The 21,249-nt window shown below is 38.1% G+C and overlaps 1 protein-coding gene across 1 annotated transcript in view; it reads right to left on the bottom strand.

Moving 5' to 3' along the window:
* Positions 1-4,636: 4,636 nt before the first annotated feature.
* Positions 4,637-21,249, bottom strand: part of TSHZ3 (teashirt zinc finger homeobox 3) — a 64,388-nt gene continuing 47,775 nt past the window's right edge. Inside the window, exon 2 of the mRNA XM_054170161.1 lies at positions 4,637-8,745. Within this exon, the coding sequence (XP_054026136.1) occupies positions 5,546-8,745 (3,200 nt within the window). The 3' untranslated portion in view covers positions 4,637-5,545. The remainder of the gene's footprint in view (positions 8,746-21,249) is intronic.

Genomic DNA, 21,249 nt, shown 5'->3' with positions numbered 1-21,249 from the left:
TAACAGAGCAACAGCTGCTGAGGAAGTTAATGTGTCCCACGTATATGTTGTAATATACTGCTGGAAAACAAACAAACTACTACACTAACACATAAGCTGGATACTAAGTATAAAGGAAGATTGATTTTACATGTAAAAAATGAATTTATGCAACACCATCACTGTACCAGATAATGAATACAGCACAGAAACTACATATTAGTAAAACTTAGTAATCTTTTTTCATGCTGAACATTTAGTTAAAATTATTGCCCCAAACCAAGGCCTGAAAACAGATTGTAACCTCACTGATTATTCCGCTTTCAGACATGTATAATGATGTGTTAATATACAATTCTGCTCCCTTCCATAGATGACCCTTTCTTCACTGGTAAAAAATTGACTTCTTATGCAAACACTCTCAAACATATATACGGTTTTCATTATTATAGGATAATTACTGAAAACTCAACAAAATTCACCACCACACCCCAAACAACAGACCTACTTTTATATTCCAATGCAATAATTACTGTTCTCTCACTTACCTGCAGCAGGTCAGTCAAGGGCTGGAAGGCACATCTTGGCACGAAGACACATGAGAAGTTATTTTTCTGTTGAGCCTCTTTTTTTGCTGGAGAGTATATGTATTTAAGCAGCAATACTCAAGGAGTTACACATTTCTTTTCCCACCACTAAAATGGTGACTGTCCAGTAAAGTATTAAGAGCTATTTCACCCTTTGCTAAGACAATCCAATGACTTTTGAAAAGGTCTTGAAATGATTTTTTTTTTCTACTTTGCTTCTTCAATTTTAGTTCTATGACCATTCCCTGTATTTCAGCTGTGTGGAGCAGTAACAGATTACCTAGCAAAGCTCCAATGTACTCTTGTAACAAAAAGTAACCCAAAGCAAACTGGCAAAAATAATTGTAATAATTAGATCTTTTTCTAGGAAATATGTCTCTCTCTCTGGAGGCATAGTTTAAAATACAACATTTATTAAGTTTAGCTTTATTACCAGTTGTCTCTGTTCCCCCTTGCACCACAGTTAGTTCTTTTTCTGTTGCAGCTGGAATAAGAACTTGCAAAATTAAACAAGGTTCTCCCCTTCAATACATGCCAGGATTTTTATTTTCTTTTTTAATCTCAAAACATAGCCAAAATTTTTGCTGTCATAAAACGCAGAGTCATATCTGTGTCGAGTTTTATATAGCAAGACACTCAGCCATATCAAAATGCAACAGAGAATTCCCCTATTGGTAACACTAAGCTGCCTTGGTTTGGTTAAAAATCCGCACAGCGTTTACCACAAAAGTGTAATTAAAACCATATACTTTTAATACAAAAATAAAAGGTTCTAGAAAGACTTCAGTTTCAGAAACAGTTCCTTGCATTAGCTTAAATGTCATATTTCAGTTAATTATAGATCTCTTACTCACTAAAACTTAAAGATACATTCACCGAGCTTTTTTTGCTAAATGTTGACTCCAGTGAACAGCTCTCTAAGATCTGGCATATTGATTTCTTGTTGTGAAGTGAGCTGTTCAAGCTCCATTTAAGATTTTCATTTTGCATGTAGCCCTGAGCACATCATAGCACCATAAATTAGTTAAATTGCACATTTATCACAAATGTTATTTTAAGATACTGCGTAAATGTGATGGCTGGAAGATATACAGTATGCCGCAACAAGCCACTACTTGGGTGGGGTTAGACCAGGGTCACCTTTATACACCTGTGATTTAAAGCTCTTCTCACCCTATCACAATTTAATTTTTAAGCTCTTTCTTGAGATATTTTGTTTTCTCTCTCACTTGATCTGCATATTTCTAAAGAAAATATCAAATGCAAAGGAAGAGTCAGAAGCCATATGCACATTTTAAAATCCTGCTTCCATACCTTCGCATTTGTCTAACAGGGTGGGGGGGGTGTGGAAATTTAACACAGCCAGGTTGGTGATTTGGTTAGCACTAATAGTTACCATGCCAATATACATATCAGTGTATGGATGAAAAGAACATTATTCTAGTTCATTGAGTCTCTGAATTCTTTATAATGTGAAATCACATTGGTATGCCAGTCCTGGAGGTACTGAAATGCAAGCTGAACTTTATTTTAATAAATTTGGGATATGCAGGTGCTGACTAGCCATTCATTTGCAAAGTTTCAAGTGCATTTAAAACATGTATTAAAAAGTCATTTCTGGTGCACACTAAAAGACATGGTTGCTCCCTGAATTTTTACCCAGCATATCTTCTCACTGCACATTTAGACCTAGACAAATCAGGCCCAGGAACTGTTTTTGACCAGGCTGGGTGCAGGCATTTGGTACTGTACTTTAGAACTAGGAACACAGCAAAAGATTTTGTAGTCTCTTGATTTTACTCCCTCCCATGTCCCAGATAACAGTATTGCATACAGAGCTTTTAGCCTTACTATTATAAGTCAATTGTGAATCTTAAAAATACATTGATTGACAATACATGCAATAATCTGCCAGTCTCCTTATGTGTGAATTTCTGGCTTGCAAAAAAAAAATATACTATATTTAGCTGTTATAATCTTCAAAGGAGGAATTCTCTGCTGTAGAGGTAAAAAAAGTTTGGATGCATTTAGATTGAGATCATCTATTTGCAAAAAAATGTGTACAGCCACCCAGGAGGCTTCATAAAAGACTTTAGCTAGCCAGGTTGCCTCTCCTAAGTAAGTGAAGAGAACTCCTGCGATGGTATAGTCAACCAGTAAAATGGCATGCACCAATTTTATCGCTGGAATCTGAGGGGAGGCCTACAATCTTAACATCAGGTACAATTGTGAGCCAAAAGAGGAGGAAAAAGCCCAGAGCCCTCATCACTAATCCCATTCAGTGTGTCTGGTTAGCAGTATTTGCTACAGTGTGAAGAGAACACTCCCAACACATTCTTGAAGACATTGTACTAGCCTTTACAATTATAGAGAAATATGGAAAGAAAAACAGAAGATGGGAAAAAAGGTGGAAAGTCAGACAAACTGAGACAGAAAGAAAGAACCAAAGATTTAATCAGTTGCTTACTGGAAGACAGTGCATTTTCTTAAAAAAATTAAGGAAACTCTGTACATTTGACATTCAGATGCCAGTTATCATTTGAGATATGATTCTTAACTGCTGTAATGGTGGTTTTGGTTCCCATGTAACCACCTCCAGACTCTGAGTTCACCTGACCGGCAAAAGACATTATTTACATGCATAGTAATACAGGTGCTTCAGAGATGCAAATTGTTTTCAATGGTTTTGATGGGATGACCTGTCAACACCAGGAAAAGTCTGTCATTACCATATAAATGCTCCCGCTTGTTTGCATTTGTTTGGCATGTGTTTATTTATCTTCTTTTCCCCTCTTGCTATTTGCTGGTGAAGCTGTACAACAGCAGGCAGGGCCCTAAGAGGACTCGCTTCAAAATCACAAAGTTTAAGTCTTGCTCCTGCCATGTGAAAATGATGGGTAGATGGAAAGGGATTTTCTAGGCAGTGAAACACCCACCGGTGAAACTTGCAGACTTTGCTCACTACATTCAGAGGGAAGGTGGGAGTACCAGTATCTGCCTGGATCCGAATACACAGCACAGCAAAACACCTATTTGCCTATAAACCCCCTCTTTGTCTTTGCAGTCAGCCTCACTGATGTTTAAAAAGGAGTTATAACGCTCATTTATCTTTTCAGGGGGAAAAAAAAATCTGTTAATGCAGCCTTTGAATAAGTGCTACCCTGCTCTTTAAATGCTAAAGTTCACTAAAACTCCAGTGATTTATGTGCAGCTTTTGACTGCCAGCACCTGGCAGATGAAGAAACCTACTCAAGCTTCAGTCATAAACAGATAGCATACAATTTAATTTTAATGTGCTCGTTAGTCGTAGCACATTTCAGACATAATTGTGAACGCAACACAAAATTATAGCAAAAAGACAATTTTAATGCTGCTGTAGAAAAAAAGGTTATATGAAGAGTCATATAATGGTGCTTCATTGTCAACAACAAAACAGGGCACAGAGTGCATTACAGTGTCTGTGCTGTTTACATGCCAATATTTTATACATAGATTCTCATATGGTGTCAGCTGTCAGTTACTTCTGCAAATTAACTGCCAAAAATGGAGACGAACAGAATCACTTAGTGTGCTGGTAACCACGGGTTACCTTTCATATGCCTAAAGATAAAGCTGCAGTATGGAATCTTGGGAGAATAATTAGGCAGAACAAAACAGAAAGTTACCAATTGAAATAAAAAGGCATTCTACAATAGGAAATAACAACCAAGAGCGCTTATAAATAAGTAAAAGAGGTTATATCACAGAATGCCTCATAACTTTTTAAGCAAAGTATTACAGTACAAACATTTTAAAGGCTTTATCAATGTTTAGGAAATACAGTACAAGTTTTTCAAATAGTTTTAACCCTTTGAGCACTGAGTTTATTTTCCATTTTTCACCTTTTTATTTAATTTTTTTTATTATTTTTGTTACTAATAAATACCTTTAAAAGTCATGTTGTGCAAAACAGTTAGAATGCATGCCAGGAATGCAGTCCATGGCTTCTGTTTCTTCAGACGGTTAAAAAAAAAAACCCAAAACAAACCCAAAAAAAACAACAAACCAAAAAGAACCAAACCCAAACAACACAACAAACAAATGATAGCAACACTAATAAATATGCATAATTTAAACATGAACCTCTATTAATATAGATGTACTGTATAGCAAAACAAAACAAAACATAATTTGCTTTAAGAATAATGTTTCTGAATACTTTATAAATGTTATCTGTGGTATCTTTCATCATACACTTTACAATGCCTGGATTTGAAAAGGAAAACCGTTAGATCTAAAAAAAAATGAAATATACACTATATATAGGTACAGTGTACACCTGGGGCTTGCCAGGTACAAAACCCACTGTTGCTAAAAATGCTGAAGAGAAAAAGAAAATGGCATTAATCACAATCACATTTTCAATAAGAGATTTTGAAATCTATACAATATATACACCTATGTTTCAATGTGAAAATTATAGTTTTAAATTTCAAGGTGTGAGACACCTCTGCAAAAATGGAGGTTCGTATTACTAATTGGAACTAAGCTGGTAAGGGTTAAAAAACCCCATATCCATACATTTTTACCAAATTAATGCAAAAGTGCTTCAAAGTACTCAGAGGGCTAAAGATTATAGGGTGAGAAATACCAGCACACTTAGGTCACATGAAAAAAGTGCACCAGAATTAGTTATAAATGTTTAATTAAACTGTCTGTTAATGCATGCAGCTTGATGCATCAGAGGGATGCACAGCAACTAAATCCAATTTACACAAAGTTCCAAACACTTACCACTGCATTTTAACCTTCATATTTTACCAGTAACAACAGCTGATTATGCACCTCTATTTAAACACTGTACAGTTATACAAAACAGTTCAGCCCAGAGCAACTGGAGTTAAAATAGGAACATGTGCCAAGAACTAAACAGTAGCTTTAAGGCGTCTTTGACAGTTTTCCTCAAAGCAAATTACAGTTATTTTAATCAAAAGCAAATGCTACTGCTTCTCTAACTCCGAAACATACAGAAGATGATCCTCTGGTGACTTCCCATGTGTTTTACTAAGATGAAGTTTAACAGCATGCTTGCTTGCAAAAGTCCGGTTACAAAGTTTGCACTGATAAGCAGTTCCGATATCTTCCTCTGGAGAGGACGTCACCAGTTTTTCAGATGGTGACTTTGCTTGTGCTATCTGATTGTTAATCTGTTCACTGGACAGTTTGGACAAGTCTCTTAACCTGAAACCCAGATGGGACTCAAGATGACTGATATAGGTTGAAGGAGTTCTGATCTGTGAAGCACAGTCATTACAAAAGAACACTGGGTGTCCAGTGTCCAGATTTTTAAGGAACTTAGTTCCCCCTGTCCTTCGGAGCTGGTATTTCACATTGGCTAGCCAGTGGCTAATTGTGGTCATCGAAAGTCCCGTAAACCTGGAAATGTGCATTCTTTCTTGAGGGCTCAAGTCTGACATGATGTATTTCCCCTCTGAAGTCTGCCGTAAACTAGCTGCAAACTGGGCCTGCAATATGAGCAAGTGCTGAGGGTTCCAGTTAGACTGACGTCCCTTCCTTTTCTGAGCTGGTGTACTCTCTTCTGGTTCCTCTATTGTGGTACCATCAATGTCAGATTTCTCAGATATGCTGGAAGGTGTGGAAGATTTTGATGTGTGACTTTCTGTCAGGTTCTTCAGCATATCAGATATATCTGACAAGGCATTCTCGCGTAGCGGCGAGTTTGACATGAATGACACGACTGCAGATGTCTTTGCTGTTGTCACTGTAGATGAAGAAGATGCAGAAGATGTCGATGTGGATGACAAAAGCGCTGAACCCAAAGAGCAGCTTTTGTCACTCTTGCCTTTCGTCAAATCTATGGGTTGGTCATTGTTGACATGATAAAAATAACGGTCTAAATGGTCTGGTTTTTTGGACTGTAGAGGTGGAGTGGCCACTGCAGCCTTTTCAGCCAAACTGTTGCTCATTTTAAAAAGCATGCTCATTGGATCCAAAGCAGGCAAAGATGGCTTTGCTGCCTTCCCGAGGTGAATATTCATTACAGATTGCAGCGCACTTAATGGATTCACAAATGGCTGTTCAGGAGGGTGATCAGTAATGATAGCCGTGCTACTACTTAAGGAACTTACAATGGACTTAACAGGCTCCTTCCCGTTTTCCACAGGTTCTATAGTTGGACTATCCTTGCAACCATCTCTCTGAGGGACTGGGCTGTTCTGCTGGCTTTTAAAGCCACCGTCACTGGAGGGTTCCATCTTAAGGGGTTCACTGACTTCACTACTGCATGGCGAAGGTGTTGCACGCTTCATTGGAGAAAGCTTTCCTTCAGGCTCTTTCATTTTTTCCTCCACTTTAGCCACTTTCTCAGTGACCTTCTTTACCAATTCTTCCATGGCATGAAAGTTTGTTTTTGGCACAGGTGAGGTCTGGCTGCTTGGTGGAGACACCAAGGGCTGGTTTTTAGTCGGTGATACTAGTTCATTGTTCCCAAACATAGGTTTTAATGGTGTACTCTTCCCAGATGAACCCAATGACAGCTTCATCATATTTGGCAGCTGATAGGCAGCATGAATGCTGGGGTAGCCACCCCAGCTTGGTGTGCCATTCTGGGCTTTGTTTATAGCTGATGTAACTGTGTTTTCCAAAGACTTCAATATATCTAATCCCCCCTTAGGGCTTTCTTCAAGGTCATTTTCGGTCAAGTAATGGTATTTTGAGGAGATATCATACTTCTCCTCATCTTCACTTGACTTCTCTTTGTCTTTCATTTTGTCCTCAGCAATGCCTCTTTCTTTATCTACTTCTTTTTTTATTTCAACATTTAATTTAGGGGAAACACTAGAAGGTGTATTGGAAGGAGACGTAAAAGTGGTGGCAGCTAGTGGCACAGACTGGACTTTCTCATCTACTAAGGATGTTACTGTTGGTGTTGCTGGGGCTTCTATAATTGGTTTCCCTTTTTTCATGGCAGAGTTAGTGACTTTAATAAAATGTCCTGTCACCATCATGTGAGCCGTGAGCTCCTGCAGAGTGTCATGCGAACTTCCACACTCCATGCACTTCAGAATTTGCGATTTCCTTGCCTCAAAGTGCCAGGCATAGCTGGCACCATTCTGGTGACCATAACGATTATTTGGTGTAATATAAGGATTAGAATTCTTTTGAAGTGCATCGTTGGCATCTGAGATTGTTGCTTTTGGTGTCCCACCTGTGGAGTCTGGAGAACTTGGAAGTTCAAGTTCCAGTGATGCTTTCTTTCTAGTAGCTGGGATAATTTTTGCTGCTACAGGTGTAACAGGTTCCTTCAGAGGCACTTTTTGGTAGTGTTTTGTTTTGATCATATGAACACTCAAATCCTGAAGAGATTCAAATGAATGACCACAGTACATACACTTTAATACTTTCTGGGCATCTTCTTTCCCTTCCATTTCAAGCAAAGAACGTTTACGAGGTTTGGACCATCTTTTGGGGTTATTGTTATCAGTTTCATGGTTGTCATCTCGATAATGTCCCGTTTCATTCATGTGCACTGTTAATTCTACTAAAGTATCATAGGCAGCACTGCAGTCTTTACAGCGGAATTTACTGGCTCCGGTAAATATAGAGCCATAAAGTTTACTGCTTTGTCTGTACAATTGAACTGTGCTAAAAAGACTTGGTTCAGGAAGAATTCTACTCTGAGAAACTTGCTGCAGTGTTTTAGCCATAGCAGTCTGGTGCCAGTCAAAGCTGCCACTTCCACAACTGCTACTGCTGCTGCTGCTACTACTGCTGCTCCCATTGTTTTTTTCTGAAATTGGCTGGTGAAGGTTCAAATTGAGATTGGACCAGTAAGAATTGGAGAGAAAGTTATTATATACAGCTTTCATTTGTTCTAAACTATCAGATACAGTAGAGTCTTCCAGTGGTATTGAAACCTCCTTGCTCTCTTCCTCATTTTTAATAGAGCTGCTCTCGAAGTCTGCCATGCGGTCACTTGTCTCACTGATATGTGACTCACTGTCCATTTCATGGCTAGAAAATTCGGCTGCTGGAGAGTTTTGGTAGCTTTGGCAGTTCTTACTGAAGTCTTTGTCTGGACATGCATATTTTGCTGAAGGCTCCCCATCAACTGCATTTTCATCGGTTTCCACATCTTCTTCCACCAGTGCAGCTGCTTTTAGTTCATCTGAAACATAGGCTATTATAAAAGAAGAAAAAATGAGTTAGCTTCTGCTGATCATACTTTTGATTAAGTGTTTTAGCCAAAGAAGTGTACTTATTTGTAAAATTAAACAGTTAAAATTTAGTGTTTCTTCAGAGCAAGAAAAAAAAAATCTGCTCTTCAAACATAATTTGCCACCTTATTCTTCTCAAGGGGCAACAGCTTGAAATTAAAACTAAATTTGAAATTAATGAAGCACATTCTGGAGGTGGCATTCATTTCTAAAGTAATAAATTACTTGTATCAACCTCAGAGACAGCAGTTCCTGTCTGTCAATTAATATGTCTTATGCTTCTCCTACCCCTAATGCATTTCTTAACAGACAGATTCACAATTTAAATTAAGCAAGCATTTTTTGCTCATTACAGTTTTGAGACTCAATCTTTAATAAATATAGAGTACAACAAACATTAAAAAAAAAAAAATCTACAAAGTAAAAAAATCCCCAGTTACAATAATAATAATAAAAGAGATCTTTTTAATGGAATCATTATTAGGAGTATCATATTTTAGAGGGGGAGATGGTAAAAGCAGGTGACTCAACCTTTTGAAACAACTCACTAAGAGCAATTCATAATGGGTGTAACAAATGACCCATTCATATTTAAACACACCTTTCTCAACAAGAAAGTCCATGCAGAATTATTTCAGGAGCTAGTTCAAGAAAATTGGTATGCTGTACTCATTCTTGCTGTATAAATATACACAAGACCTTCCAGTGGACCTTACAAATGTCAAAGTGTTTGCTCTTTAGACTACTTTGTCAATATTTACTCAGCATAAGCTATATGGACACCCAACAGGGATCCTGTCTTTTTTCCTCCTCTCAAGTAATGCAACTGGTGATGTAAATCTAAGATACTCTTCCTGAAGTGGATGGCTGGGAGCTGACAGTAAACAGTTTTTTTTTTCCATGGTACTTCTGTGCACATGCTCTACATATATTAAGTATACCTAAGTTTGTCCTAACTTAGGTAAGGAAACTTAGGTATACTTAATAGATGTAGAACATATATTAAGAGAAGAATCACTCACTGATCATAATTATCTAATTCTATATAATGCATAGCAAGAAGCAAGAAACCAAAAATAGAACATGACTGTTCTTTATTAAATGTGATTTAAAATTTACTTGCAATTTCTCACAAATACAATTAGACACTTCAATAAACTCCCCACATTTCCCATAGAGTCTATGGCTGAAGATACTTCTGACTTCCTCTGCTACACATATGGAACATGTGGGTATCTGTATCTTAAACACACTGAATAATCTATAGCTTATTTATTCAGGCAATAGTGCAAAGATAATAGTTTACACCCCGAAAAAGACCTCCTTTAACCAACAGAGAGAAAAAATGTAGAACACTATAGCAGATATCACATATAGAGTTCTTTCAAGGAAAATATGTTTAAATGTTATCAGAAAACCACAAGAGACAAAACAACTGTTAAAGTAACAACGAAAGCAGGCTTTTAGTTTCACATGGTGTATTTCTTCATTCATTAGGTAATACAAAATATTCACTACTGTTCTTTCACATGGATGAATGGTAGTGAATCTTCTTCCAAGCATACAAAGCTAACATACCACTTAAGAGCAACACATAATAGTGATTAGGTATTTCAGCTCAGATAATGCAGAAAATTCATGCACCAAGGGTCCTCTTTTTAATATAGAGGGAACATAATTTGAAAGAATTGCCATCTGCAACTACCTGAGGGGAGGTTGTAGCCAGGTGGGGGTTGGTCTCTTCTCCCAGGCAACCAGCACCAGAACAAGAGGACACAGTCTCAAGCTGTGCCAAGGGAGATTTAGGCTGGATGTTAGGAAGAAGTTCTTCATAGAAAGAGTGATTGGCTATTGGAATGTGCTGCCCAGGGAGGTGGTAGAGTCACTATCACTGAAGGTGTTTAGGAAGAGACTGGATAGGGTGCTTGGTGCCATGGTTTAGTTGAATAGTTAGTGTTGGATGATAGGTTGGACTTGACGATCTCAAAGGTCTTTTCCAACCTGGTTAATTCTATCCTATCCTATCCTATCCTATCCTATCCTATCCTATCCTATCCTATCCTATCCTATCCTATCCTATCCTATCCTAATTATGTGAAAAACTTTACTATATGATGTTTCAAAGATGCTGACATGAAATGAGACTTTAACAACACATATCTGTACTCTAATGAAATAGATGTGCTATTTTGCTCACTTATGCTTTTTCCAAATATTTTGAAACAATAACTATTTAATGTATATTACAGGCATGTCAGAAATTTGCAGTAAGAATCACCACCTATTCTGCAATGAAACCACTACAAAGAATCTGATGCAGTGGATTTCATTCAATATTTTCCTTCTCCTCTGGATGGTATATATTGGTTCCATCTTAATTATTTGTTCCATCATGTTTCTGAACTACACTAAAAACTGTAGCAAATGAGACCAAAGAAGTTCAAATTATTCTTTAAAGCTGAAAAATGTTAAATAACTACTGATAATGTGTAAACAACTAGTTATCAACTACCTTTCTCTCAACCATACCATATCCTAGTGGTAAGAATAAGGAAGGATAGAAGGAAGGAATGACAGCATGAAACATGCGATTTAGAAGCAAAGATAACCCTTTCTCTTTTCCAGCCTGAGGAAACAGTTTTTCTTTTATAGCTCCTATTCCTTTGCCTCTGTTGTGAAACTGAAGAATAATTCCCTTTTTATAAGGTAAAGACAATCCAAGGTTATTGACATACTGCCTGCATTATAAAGATCTCATTCACACTTATTCACACCAAAGCACTCTTTAAGTGTACCTATCTTTTGCTCTCTTTGTCCACTGAGTGCTGGTGGGAGTTTGTAACCCCTGTGCCCAGCACATACCAACACATCACATACCAAAGCCCTGGGCTCCATCCCTGCACACCACAGAAAACTCTTCCTGGGGACTGGTGCTCACCAATGCAAACACGTATCACAGAATCAAGCCCCTAATTAATGTGTTTTCCTTTACATCTTTCTTTTTCTTACTGTTTAAGTCTTAAGAATTTTGTTTGGACTGAAACACTTGTATTGTCACATTCATGTTTTTTTAGAGAGTGACTTATACATTAGGGAAAACCTCCAGCATGTGGCTCATTTAAATATAAATCTATTTACCTTTCATGCTTTCTTTGCCCTTTTCACCAACTATCAAGCATATTTGCGTGTTAACCAGGAGCTGCCTTCTCTATAGCTGTTCTCCTTCCTAAGCTGAAGTTGTGAAGTCAACTTGTGACATCAGCCTTTGATCCAGAAATGCGGGAAATGAGGCACAAACGACAGCATGGAATTTAACTCAGCAATGTGCAACTTCGATAAACTGACAGTCTGAACAACTCCTTCTGCTCTTTCCCTTGCAAAAAGGAGAGAAGGGATGAAACATGACATTACCCTCAACTTCCTCAACCAAAGATTTATGCAAGCGATGAAGATGCTCAAGGAAATATTGTTGCCTGAGACTGAAAACACCTTCTCTGACTGGAGTTTATGCCATCAGCTTCTGATTCCTTACTTCAAGGGCCAGCCACCTAACCACTTGCCTTCAGGGCAATGCAATGGCAGGCTCAGCACATTCAAAGGTTTGGCAATACCACTACAAGTCACTTTACAGTGGTTGACGTGTCTCATTCTCAGAAAACCTCGTTAAATTGTTACCAGCCTGTGGGACAGAAGAGAAGAGAGAGTTAAGGCCGAACTTTAGTCCCACATTAGCACAGAGTACTGGATTCACTATAGGCACTTGTGGAAAGGAGCCTTCTCTGCAGCCAGGGGACAGAGATGATCTGTATTCATAAATATAGATGAAGGTAACAGCTTCAGTACAACAGAAAGAAGGACCAAGAGGTCCATGGCCAAGAAATTTCTTGTTTGGTTAAGTACCTATAGGAAAAACACCACAGTTCCATAATTTTCAACTGCAGAGTAAATGTTTGAAGCAGTTGTAAAACTACTTCAATGCTTCAGCAGCAAAATCTGAGGAAGAGAAAAAAACACACCCAACTTTAAAGGTATTTCTAATGGCAGAAGAAGTTAGCAAGAATGACAATGAAACAAATTAGGTGGTTCTGGGTTTCTTGTTTTTTTCTGAGAAAAACAATGCCAGCTTTCAAAAAAGTTTTTAGTTTACATCCCACAGAGCACCATAAACCATGAGAAAATGCCAGCAAGTTGAGCAATAGTATCACTGTGACATACTATTTGACAGAAACCTACTGCAGAAGTAGTAACAGAGAGGTCAAGAACAAGCAGTTCCCTCATTAATATTACTTACAATTACTAACTAAATTGCTGGGTAATAATGAAATTAACACATCTGATATCAATACATAACAGTAAGCCAAGGTATAATTCAATTCATTTCCACACAAGAGGGAATTACCTTCATAACTGAGCTATGGATCACTTCTTTGCCAATGGAAATAAATTGTGATCCATCACTGCCCAAAATGATCTGCATATTGTATATACACTAATAACAAACTCATACATCTGGCTCTACAGAGACACCAGAGGTCTACTATACAAAAGCAGAGAAATATCACCAGTCTGTTACATTTGTGCAGGTAGAAGAAGCCTCCATGAAGCTAAAAAAAGCTGTTACTTTGTCCTGGGCCTAACTCATCAGTCTTCCAAAATGCCCATAAGCAGAACAGCTACCAGCTCAAACCCCAGCTGCTAGAAATCTTCAATAGAAAGAGGAATAAGCACTGCATGGTTTTCATCCCTTCCACAGCAACATCCACCAAGTAACATGGTCAGACACACACCTCTGCAGTTTATTTGTAAATTCAAAACCATAGCATTAAAGATGCATTTTATTGTTCTCCAAAACCAAATTAATTGCACAATTCTTCCCTTATTTCCTGAAAAATGCATCTGAGACCATGTGTCTTGGCTTGGATCTATCTAAATATTTCATTTAGATACTTTTGAAATGTCTTGGTTTAATTACAGGGATTTTTTTTGCCAAGATTTTTATTTTAATTAGCTTACTGGGGTATATTTAAACTAGTATATAAGCTCTTTCCTTGAAAAAGTACCAAAAGATTAAAATATTCTTCTCACATGAAAAAAATGCTTAACTATAAAAGTTTATCAAAAACATTCATTCCCTGGGAAACACTCTGGCTTTAACCAAATAGCTTTTTAGTGAAGAAAGTTACAGCCAGTTTTATTATTTATTATTTATTTATGCATGGTTTGAAATCATTGTGTAATACCAAGGGTCATTTCCCAATCTATCTGATTTTGAGTGTATCTTGAAAAAAAAATAAAATCTTCTCAACCCTTAGAAGACCTAAACCCATACACACTTCATGCCTGGAATAAAAAAAAGAGAACAGCAGAAAGGGATTGGGAGCAGGAATGCTCCCAATGCTTATGGGATTAATATTATATTCCTAGACAGAAAGGAAAAAAGGATTAGAACAGATAATAAAATAAAGCAGTGAGCAGGACTCTGCTAGCAAAATTTTCTCTGCAGGCTGCCCCCCAGTTCTGCTTCCCAGGCCGAGATGCCACAAGAGGGTTGCTCCCACCACAGCCAGTGCTTGATGGCACTGCAGAGCCTTCTCCCAAATATCATTCCTCGTTTGTTATAGAGCAAACATTAACCACCTAAAAATAACCAGAATATTTAGGTAATTGATGAGAAAACCTCCAAAAGTTCCCAGTTTCAGTGGAACCATTCAGAGTTAAGAAGGGGCTCAGTCTAAACACAAGTCCAGGGAAACAGCACCACGGAGATGATTTGACCATGCCAATGAACCTTACTCACAAAATTAACGAGCAGAGGCAAGACAAAACCAGCCTGGCGGATGGAGTCAGTCAAAGACCTAATGCAAATGAAGGCATACAAAAGAATTATATCAGTCTGGTAGAAAACTCCCACTCTGCAGGCCTTTCACTTACAGGAAGAAAGGCAAACATTTCACCCACAACATGAGCTATTTCTGTATCAAGACCGACTGATAATACACATGTAACTGAAATTGTATTTGAGACTTCACTACTTGGCAGAGATGTTAGCATATTCCTCATTAGGCGATGGAAATGGGAGGCAGAAGTGGCTGCCCTGTTTACAAGAGTGGCAAATGACAACACTGTCTCTAAATGGGCATGGCAATACTGATTACCCAGCACCTTGACAGGGACATTATTCCTGTTAGAAAGGTCAAAGGTTCTGTTTCATAGAGGCAGGACTGTCTATTATGGGAAAGAAATGTTATTTCCAAGTGGAGAGGTCAGTACTTCTCTTGCACATCGGCTGAAGTCGTTGGTACCTCGAACTGGAGTATGATCCTGCTGCAAGACTGATTATTCTGCCCACTGGCAAGGTCAAGAATATTAATTTTGAACAAGTTAATTTGATGTGATGTGCATGGTTAATGCTTGTTTAGCTGGAATTTTTGTATGTTGATAAATCTGCAGTCTTTTCATGCCAGTAATAATGTAGCATTAAGTTATCGGGAATCAGTGTGGATGGATGAGAGATAGCATGCCAGTCTAGTGGGTGGCTAACATTAGGTACTAGAAACTTTGAAGTGTACTTGTGTTTGTTCTTCATGAAAATACTGCAGCTGTCTGCTACAGAGAGCTCAGAAATAGGCCAGAGGAAGCTAGCCAGCTGCTCTGATCCAGCATCCTGAACTGGTATTACATTTGGAGCAACTTCAGAGAGCTCAAATCAACTGTAAGAGTTGAGAATTACATGGACAAGAATATGCACTGAAGAAATTATAACAAGAAAAGTTATTCTTAAAATGTGGACCATCTTAATGCAGAATAAAGCAAGCATCTTTTCCTCATGTCACTGTATCCCAAATTCCCCTTGCTTTCTGTGTAGTTTAAAGGAGGTTACAGGATACAGGATTCACTCTAGGCTTTATGTTGCATATGAAAATATCTTACATGTCACTTACAAATGAGGAAACACTAAAAAATTGCTACTAATTCTGGTAAGGGAGGCATTTGTTTTTCTGAAACCAAATATTGTTTAGATGTTTGTTAAATGAGGGATTCCCATCCATAGCTAAGAGGAGATCTGATTAATGTCTATAATGTCTATTAATATCTATAAATGTCTGAGGGGTGGGTGTCAAGAGGAAGGGGACAGACTCTTTTCAGTGGCAGCCAGTAACAGGACAAGGAATAAATGGATATAAGCTAGAACACAGGAAGTTCCACCTCAACATGCAGAGAACTGTCTACTGTGAAGGTGATGGAGCACTGGAACAGGTTGCACAGAGAGGTTGTGGAGTCTTTTTCTTTAAAAGCAAACCTGGATGTGCTCTTGTATGGCCCACCCTAGGTGATCCTGCTTTGACAGGCACGTTGGACCCGATGACCTCTAGAGGTCCTTTCCAATGCCTAATATGCTGTGATTTATGTATTATCACCTTCATTAAATACACACTTGAAAAAAAGAGGAGGCCATAATATTAGATGATGGCTTAGAAACAACTCAGCACTACTGGACAGCAGCAACCTGGTCTAGTGGAATGTGTCCTGGTGCAAGGCAGGGTGGTTGGAACTGGATGATCTTTATGGTCCCTTCCAACTATTCTATGGTTCTATCACTTTGTTGAGGTGTTCAGAAGCTTTGACAAGTGTTTTATTCTTCTCAGCAACCCTATGGAAGAATCAAAGACATCCAAAGAAGTTAAAAATTACTTGCCTAGTGCCAGACATGAAAACAAGTAAAGAAGCCTGTAATTCCTGTAGGTTAACAGATATAATGCAGCTATTTACACAAAACATGAGAAGGTGGCTTAAATTTGTTTCTGTTCCTCTGCTTCTTCACAGTGTGTTTCTGTGAGTACACTATATGTATATAATTGAAAATAATTGCCAACTTCCAGCTTAAACAAGTATTAAGGATATAATACCCACTGAAATACCTATAGGTGCATGCACTGTGCACAATCCAGAGTCTGCAGTTACAATTCTTGTCTGAGCCAAGCTGCTGGGATCCAATTAACAACAAATCTGCAGATTGCCTGCAAACTTCTTTTTACAATGGAGAAAAAACAAATAGTTTTTGAAGTAAGAACAGGCATTGTCACAATTCTCCTCCAAAGAGCTTTTTCCTCCCAGTGCAAAGCAGGACATCAGGTAAGCTGTGAAGCCCTGTTCCACCAGAACCATGCTGGAGATGTAACGTGATGGATCATGCCTCTCTTCTCTGAAGCTGTGCTCTGCCTTGATTTCTGCCTGGGGCCTAAGCTGCCTGAATCCAAACTGCTGAGCAGGGTTTTTCTAAAATCTGCTCAAATTACCCACCCATGAAACACAACACCACTTCTTTCAAATGTATAGAACAGCACATGATTCCATCACACTGCAGTTACTCTTCTATAGACAGGGTTACTGTATGGTTAGAAGGCCCAAATTACTCCCATGTATAATGAAAAAAAAAAAAAAAAAAAAAAAAAAAAAAGGACAGATCCTTAAAGAGATTTTCTAACATAAGACTTATCTTCAGATGTCATTACTGTATGGCTAGAAGTGAACAACATGCTTATAAGAAACTTACCAAGAGTACCAGTTCAGCAACTATGCCTGGTCAGGAAAAACAAAATTCTTAGAGGTTTTGTCCTAAATCTGCAGTCACACATACAAGCGACTACCAGAAGTATTACAGCTGTAGAGAAGGTGTAAACAGTCCTCAGTTGCTTATCAGAAGCAGTGGAGGATCACAGTAAACAAGCAGAAGGGCTAAGAAGCAAAACGGACTCCAGTGAGGACAAAAGAACCTTCCTTGTTTGGCATTTTGTGGAACTAATCCTCCTTCCCCCTTTGCACTCTTGGGCAGAAGCAGAGATTTTACAGCCCCTATGAGCACAGGCCTGAAACTACTCTCTTATCAGGCTGAAAAATGAGAAAAAAACCTTTTTGGCCCTCTCTGTCACCACATAAACAACCGTTCACAAGCACAATCACAACTAGATAAAGTGGGCAAAGGAGTAACAGGGATTCTGAGCACCTACTAGGAATTCTCAACTGTTGTTCAGTCTGAGTCAGCTCAGTCTTGGTGTTCCTGTGTCATCAACATTGTATTGGGTTTGGCTGAGAGTCAGTTCTCACCAGAGTATCTTTCTAATGCTGCGTTTTGTAGTGCTGTAGCTGGGTGTTGATAACACACCAGTGTTTTGGCTACTGCTGAACCAAGGCTGTGCTTTTACAGCATTTCCCCTCCCCCAACAGTAGGCTGAGGGATGGCCAGGATCTTGCAGGGGCACACGGCTAGGCTGGCTAACCTAGCCCAAACTGACCAAAGGGGTATTCTGTGCCATATGATGTCAGCTCAGATATAAAGGTTAAGCGAAAGAAGCAACTGATGGTGTCTGCCCCACTGGAGCAACTGCTACGCATATTGAAGCCCTACTTCCCGGGAGTGACCCAGCATTGTCTGTCTTGATAGGAAGTGAAGAATGGTATCTTTGTTTGCTTTTGCTTCTGTGCATAGCCTTTGCTTTGGCTTTGCATTTTATTAAATTTTTTCTATCTTGACTCATGCATTTTTGTTATATTTTGCCTCTTCCCCATCCATCTAAGAAGGGGAGTGATAGTGTGGCTTTGGTGGGCATCTGACCCCCCAGCTAGGGCCAAGTTGTATCTTCTCTTCCTTCACCCCCCACCCTTTCACATTACTGGGAAGGGATGCACTACAACAAAGTTACAAATTAGCAGCATTCACAGGAGAAGAAAGTGCCTCATTATCCATCAGGAGGTTGAGTCAGCTAACCAGACACGATGGGGAAAGACCACCAGGGATTCAAGAGCCAGACACAAATTGTTGAAGTAAACAGTTCACAAACATCACCAAGGTCTGAAAATATTCACATAAACTTAACAAATACAATTAGTATGTGCATTAGTAACAGAAGAAAAAAAAAAACAAAAAACAACACACAAACCTACATTTGCCATATAAATTATTCATCATGAATAAATGTGATCCACTCCAAGACAAAACTGGTTCTCTGTTCATTTCCAAAACGGTTGCTTGGTCTGCAGTATAGACTTGTTAAGGGTTCCCACTCCATGCAAACACATACTACAGTGGTAAATAAGTGCTCATAAACAGACAAAACAGCTTCAAGAAGTTATGCTTTGAGTCTACTTTTGATTTGGGAGGTAAATTCCTTTTGACTCTGTAGACTTTTTTCTAAGCACGGAACTATGATTTCCTCAAATGGACAAAAATATTTACTGGAATCCTCAAAGAATAAAAATATTTCTCTGTTGTGTTTGTTTGTTTGTTTTAAATGGAAGTTCCTGTCACCATCCTGGTAAGACAAAGCCAAATTCTCTGTATAAATTGGTATTAAAACACACAGTGACACAATCTCTGCTTGATATCAGTATTTGGGTGACATCTTTAAATCTGAGAAACACACAGGGCATTCAACAAACTAATACAAGATTCACAGCCAACTCCAGGATAAGCAGGCATGAGGATAAAAGTTCTCAATATGGCTCTAATAGCTCTTAATTATTATAATCCTTCACTGAGCAAACAGATTATGTAAAGGAACTTTAGTTTCTTCAAATGCAGCAATCAAACCATTCTGCTTCTGCCCTGCTTCTTTTCAGCAAGTGTTTTGTATAGTGGAAGGGAAATAGCAAATGTAGTGATAGAATGAGAATGACCATTTAGGTGTCACAGAAATCTCTTTCTGAACAAAACTGATGTCATTTTTCTTCATCCACATTTCTCAGTCTTCTGATTATGGGTTTACCATTTTTTTAGACTGAGGAAAGAAAAAATAAAATTTTTTACACCTTGTTAACTTTCTGTAATCCTCCCACACCTTTGGTCGTTCCTAATCTGTTTACATCTTAACAAGTGTTAGAATAACTGTTAACACCAGCTTGCCATTTGTGTTCGGTTATAGTAATATTAACACACATCTGGAGCTTCAGCCTTCATTGTGAAGCTTCTAAAAATCAAGTTTTCACCCAAAATATTACTGTGAGTCATTCTACTCAGAGATTTGTTTGTAAATGATTGTGACTACTTAAGACCTTCAAAACTTACCAAAAGACCTACAACCTGATCCTTCATTTTTCTTACAAACTTGAAATTCCCATTCAAGTCCTTTACACAGTAGTTTCAATAGCTATTTTGGTTGCAGTGCCTCCTTACAATAAACTCCATACAACTGTATGAATGGTATAGTAGAAATCCAAATGATTTCAATCACAATTTCAGCTTTTGTCGACTTGTACTTAGAATGAAGTTTCTCCATGAAAAAAAAGGGAGTTTGCTGTGGGCCAACAAAGCTCTGTGCCCTTTCACAGTCTTTAGTCAGTCCTCAATTAAGAAAAACAACTATTGACTGCAATATGAATCTTAGGACTTGGGAGAAAGCAGAGATTCCAAGGATTATCTCTCTGAGATGGCCCCAACTTGTTTTGTATGTATAGCAAAAAGAAGCACTGAATATTCATTTCACTCATTTGCTAACTATACTAATATAGGCTTTTGTAAATGAGTCTCTATCTAGCATTAGCTATTGAACTGAAGGTTATTTGAATAGGTGGGTTTTGTAGTAATACCGCACTAAGATAATGTGCTGGAAACAAATGGTTCACTGATTCCTGAATAGAAAATTTGCTGGAAAACCCTGAGAACTAGAAGATGAGGGGGAGGGGATTAAAATGTCATTCCAGAGACACCAACCAAACTCTTGTCATTTTTAAAAGATGTTCCTGTGGCACAATATGAATAGTTTATAGCCATGATTGTGAACATTCAATGTCATATAAGAAAAGACACTTGTCAAGATGCTTTCCCTTACAAGCACCCTCATCATGACCTGTGTTAATGAAGTTAATTGAATTTAAGATCAATAATGGTTAATTATTGTGATTTGACATTCTGAGATAAATGGCTTTAAGACAGAGAAATGTGTGTGTATGTGAATTCTCTCCAAAGAAGGTGAACACATTACAGCCTAAGAGGGATCACACAGTCCTTCCATTGATCCTGGTACAATCTGATCGACCTAATCCTCTGATGAATGTGGGCTTTTCACAGCTACAAGTAAATGTTCTACAAGACTACTCTAACCCTTGTCACTGACCAAATCTATATGAGCTGTACACTAGAAATCTATTGAGATAGATTAGAGAACTGCTGTAGAAACAAGAGAGGCTTCAATAAAGATGAAGGTTTATTATATTGACTATTAACATTACTTGCAGTATGTAATTATGAATGCTTATGGATCATAAGAGTTTAATTTTGGTCCTTTAGGTGTAAATTATTGTAACTGAACAGCAAAATTAAATATTTTAAATACCAGATTAAAAAAAAAAAATGTCAAATTTGACGACTTATATGCAAATATTCGATAAAAACATTCTGATTTTAAAATAATTCTTGAAATGCACAAAAAGATGTTCACAGACAGGTATTTCATACTCACTTGTCAACCTAC

The sequence above is a fragment of the Dryobates pubescens genome, chromosome 19 (genome assembly GCF_014839835.1).
Source record: "Dryobates pubescens isolate bDryPub1 chromosome 19, bDryPub1.pri, whole genome shotgun sequence".
Lineage (NCBI taxonomy): Eukaryota > Metazoa > Chordata > Aves > Piciformes > Picidae > Dryobates > Dryobates pubescens.
The sequence above is the reverse complement of the archived record's forward strand: the minus strand, read 5'-3'. Positions and strand labels throughout refer to the sequence as shown.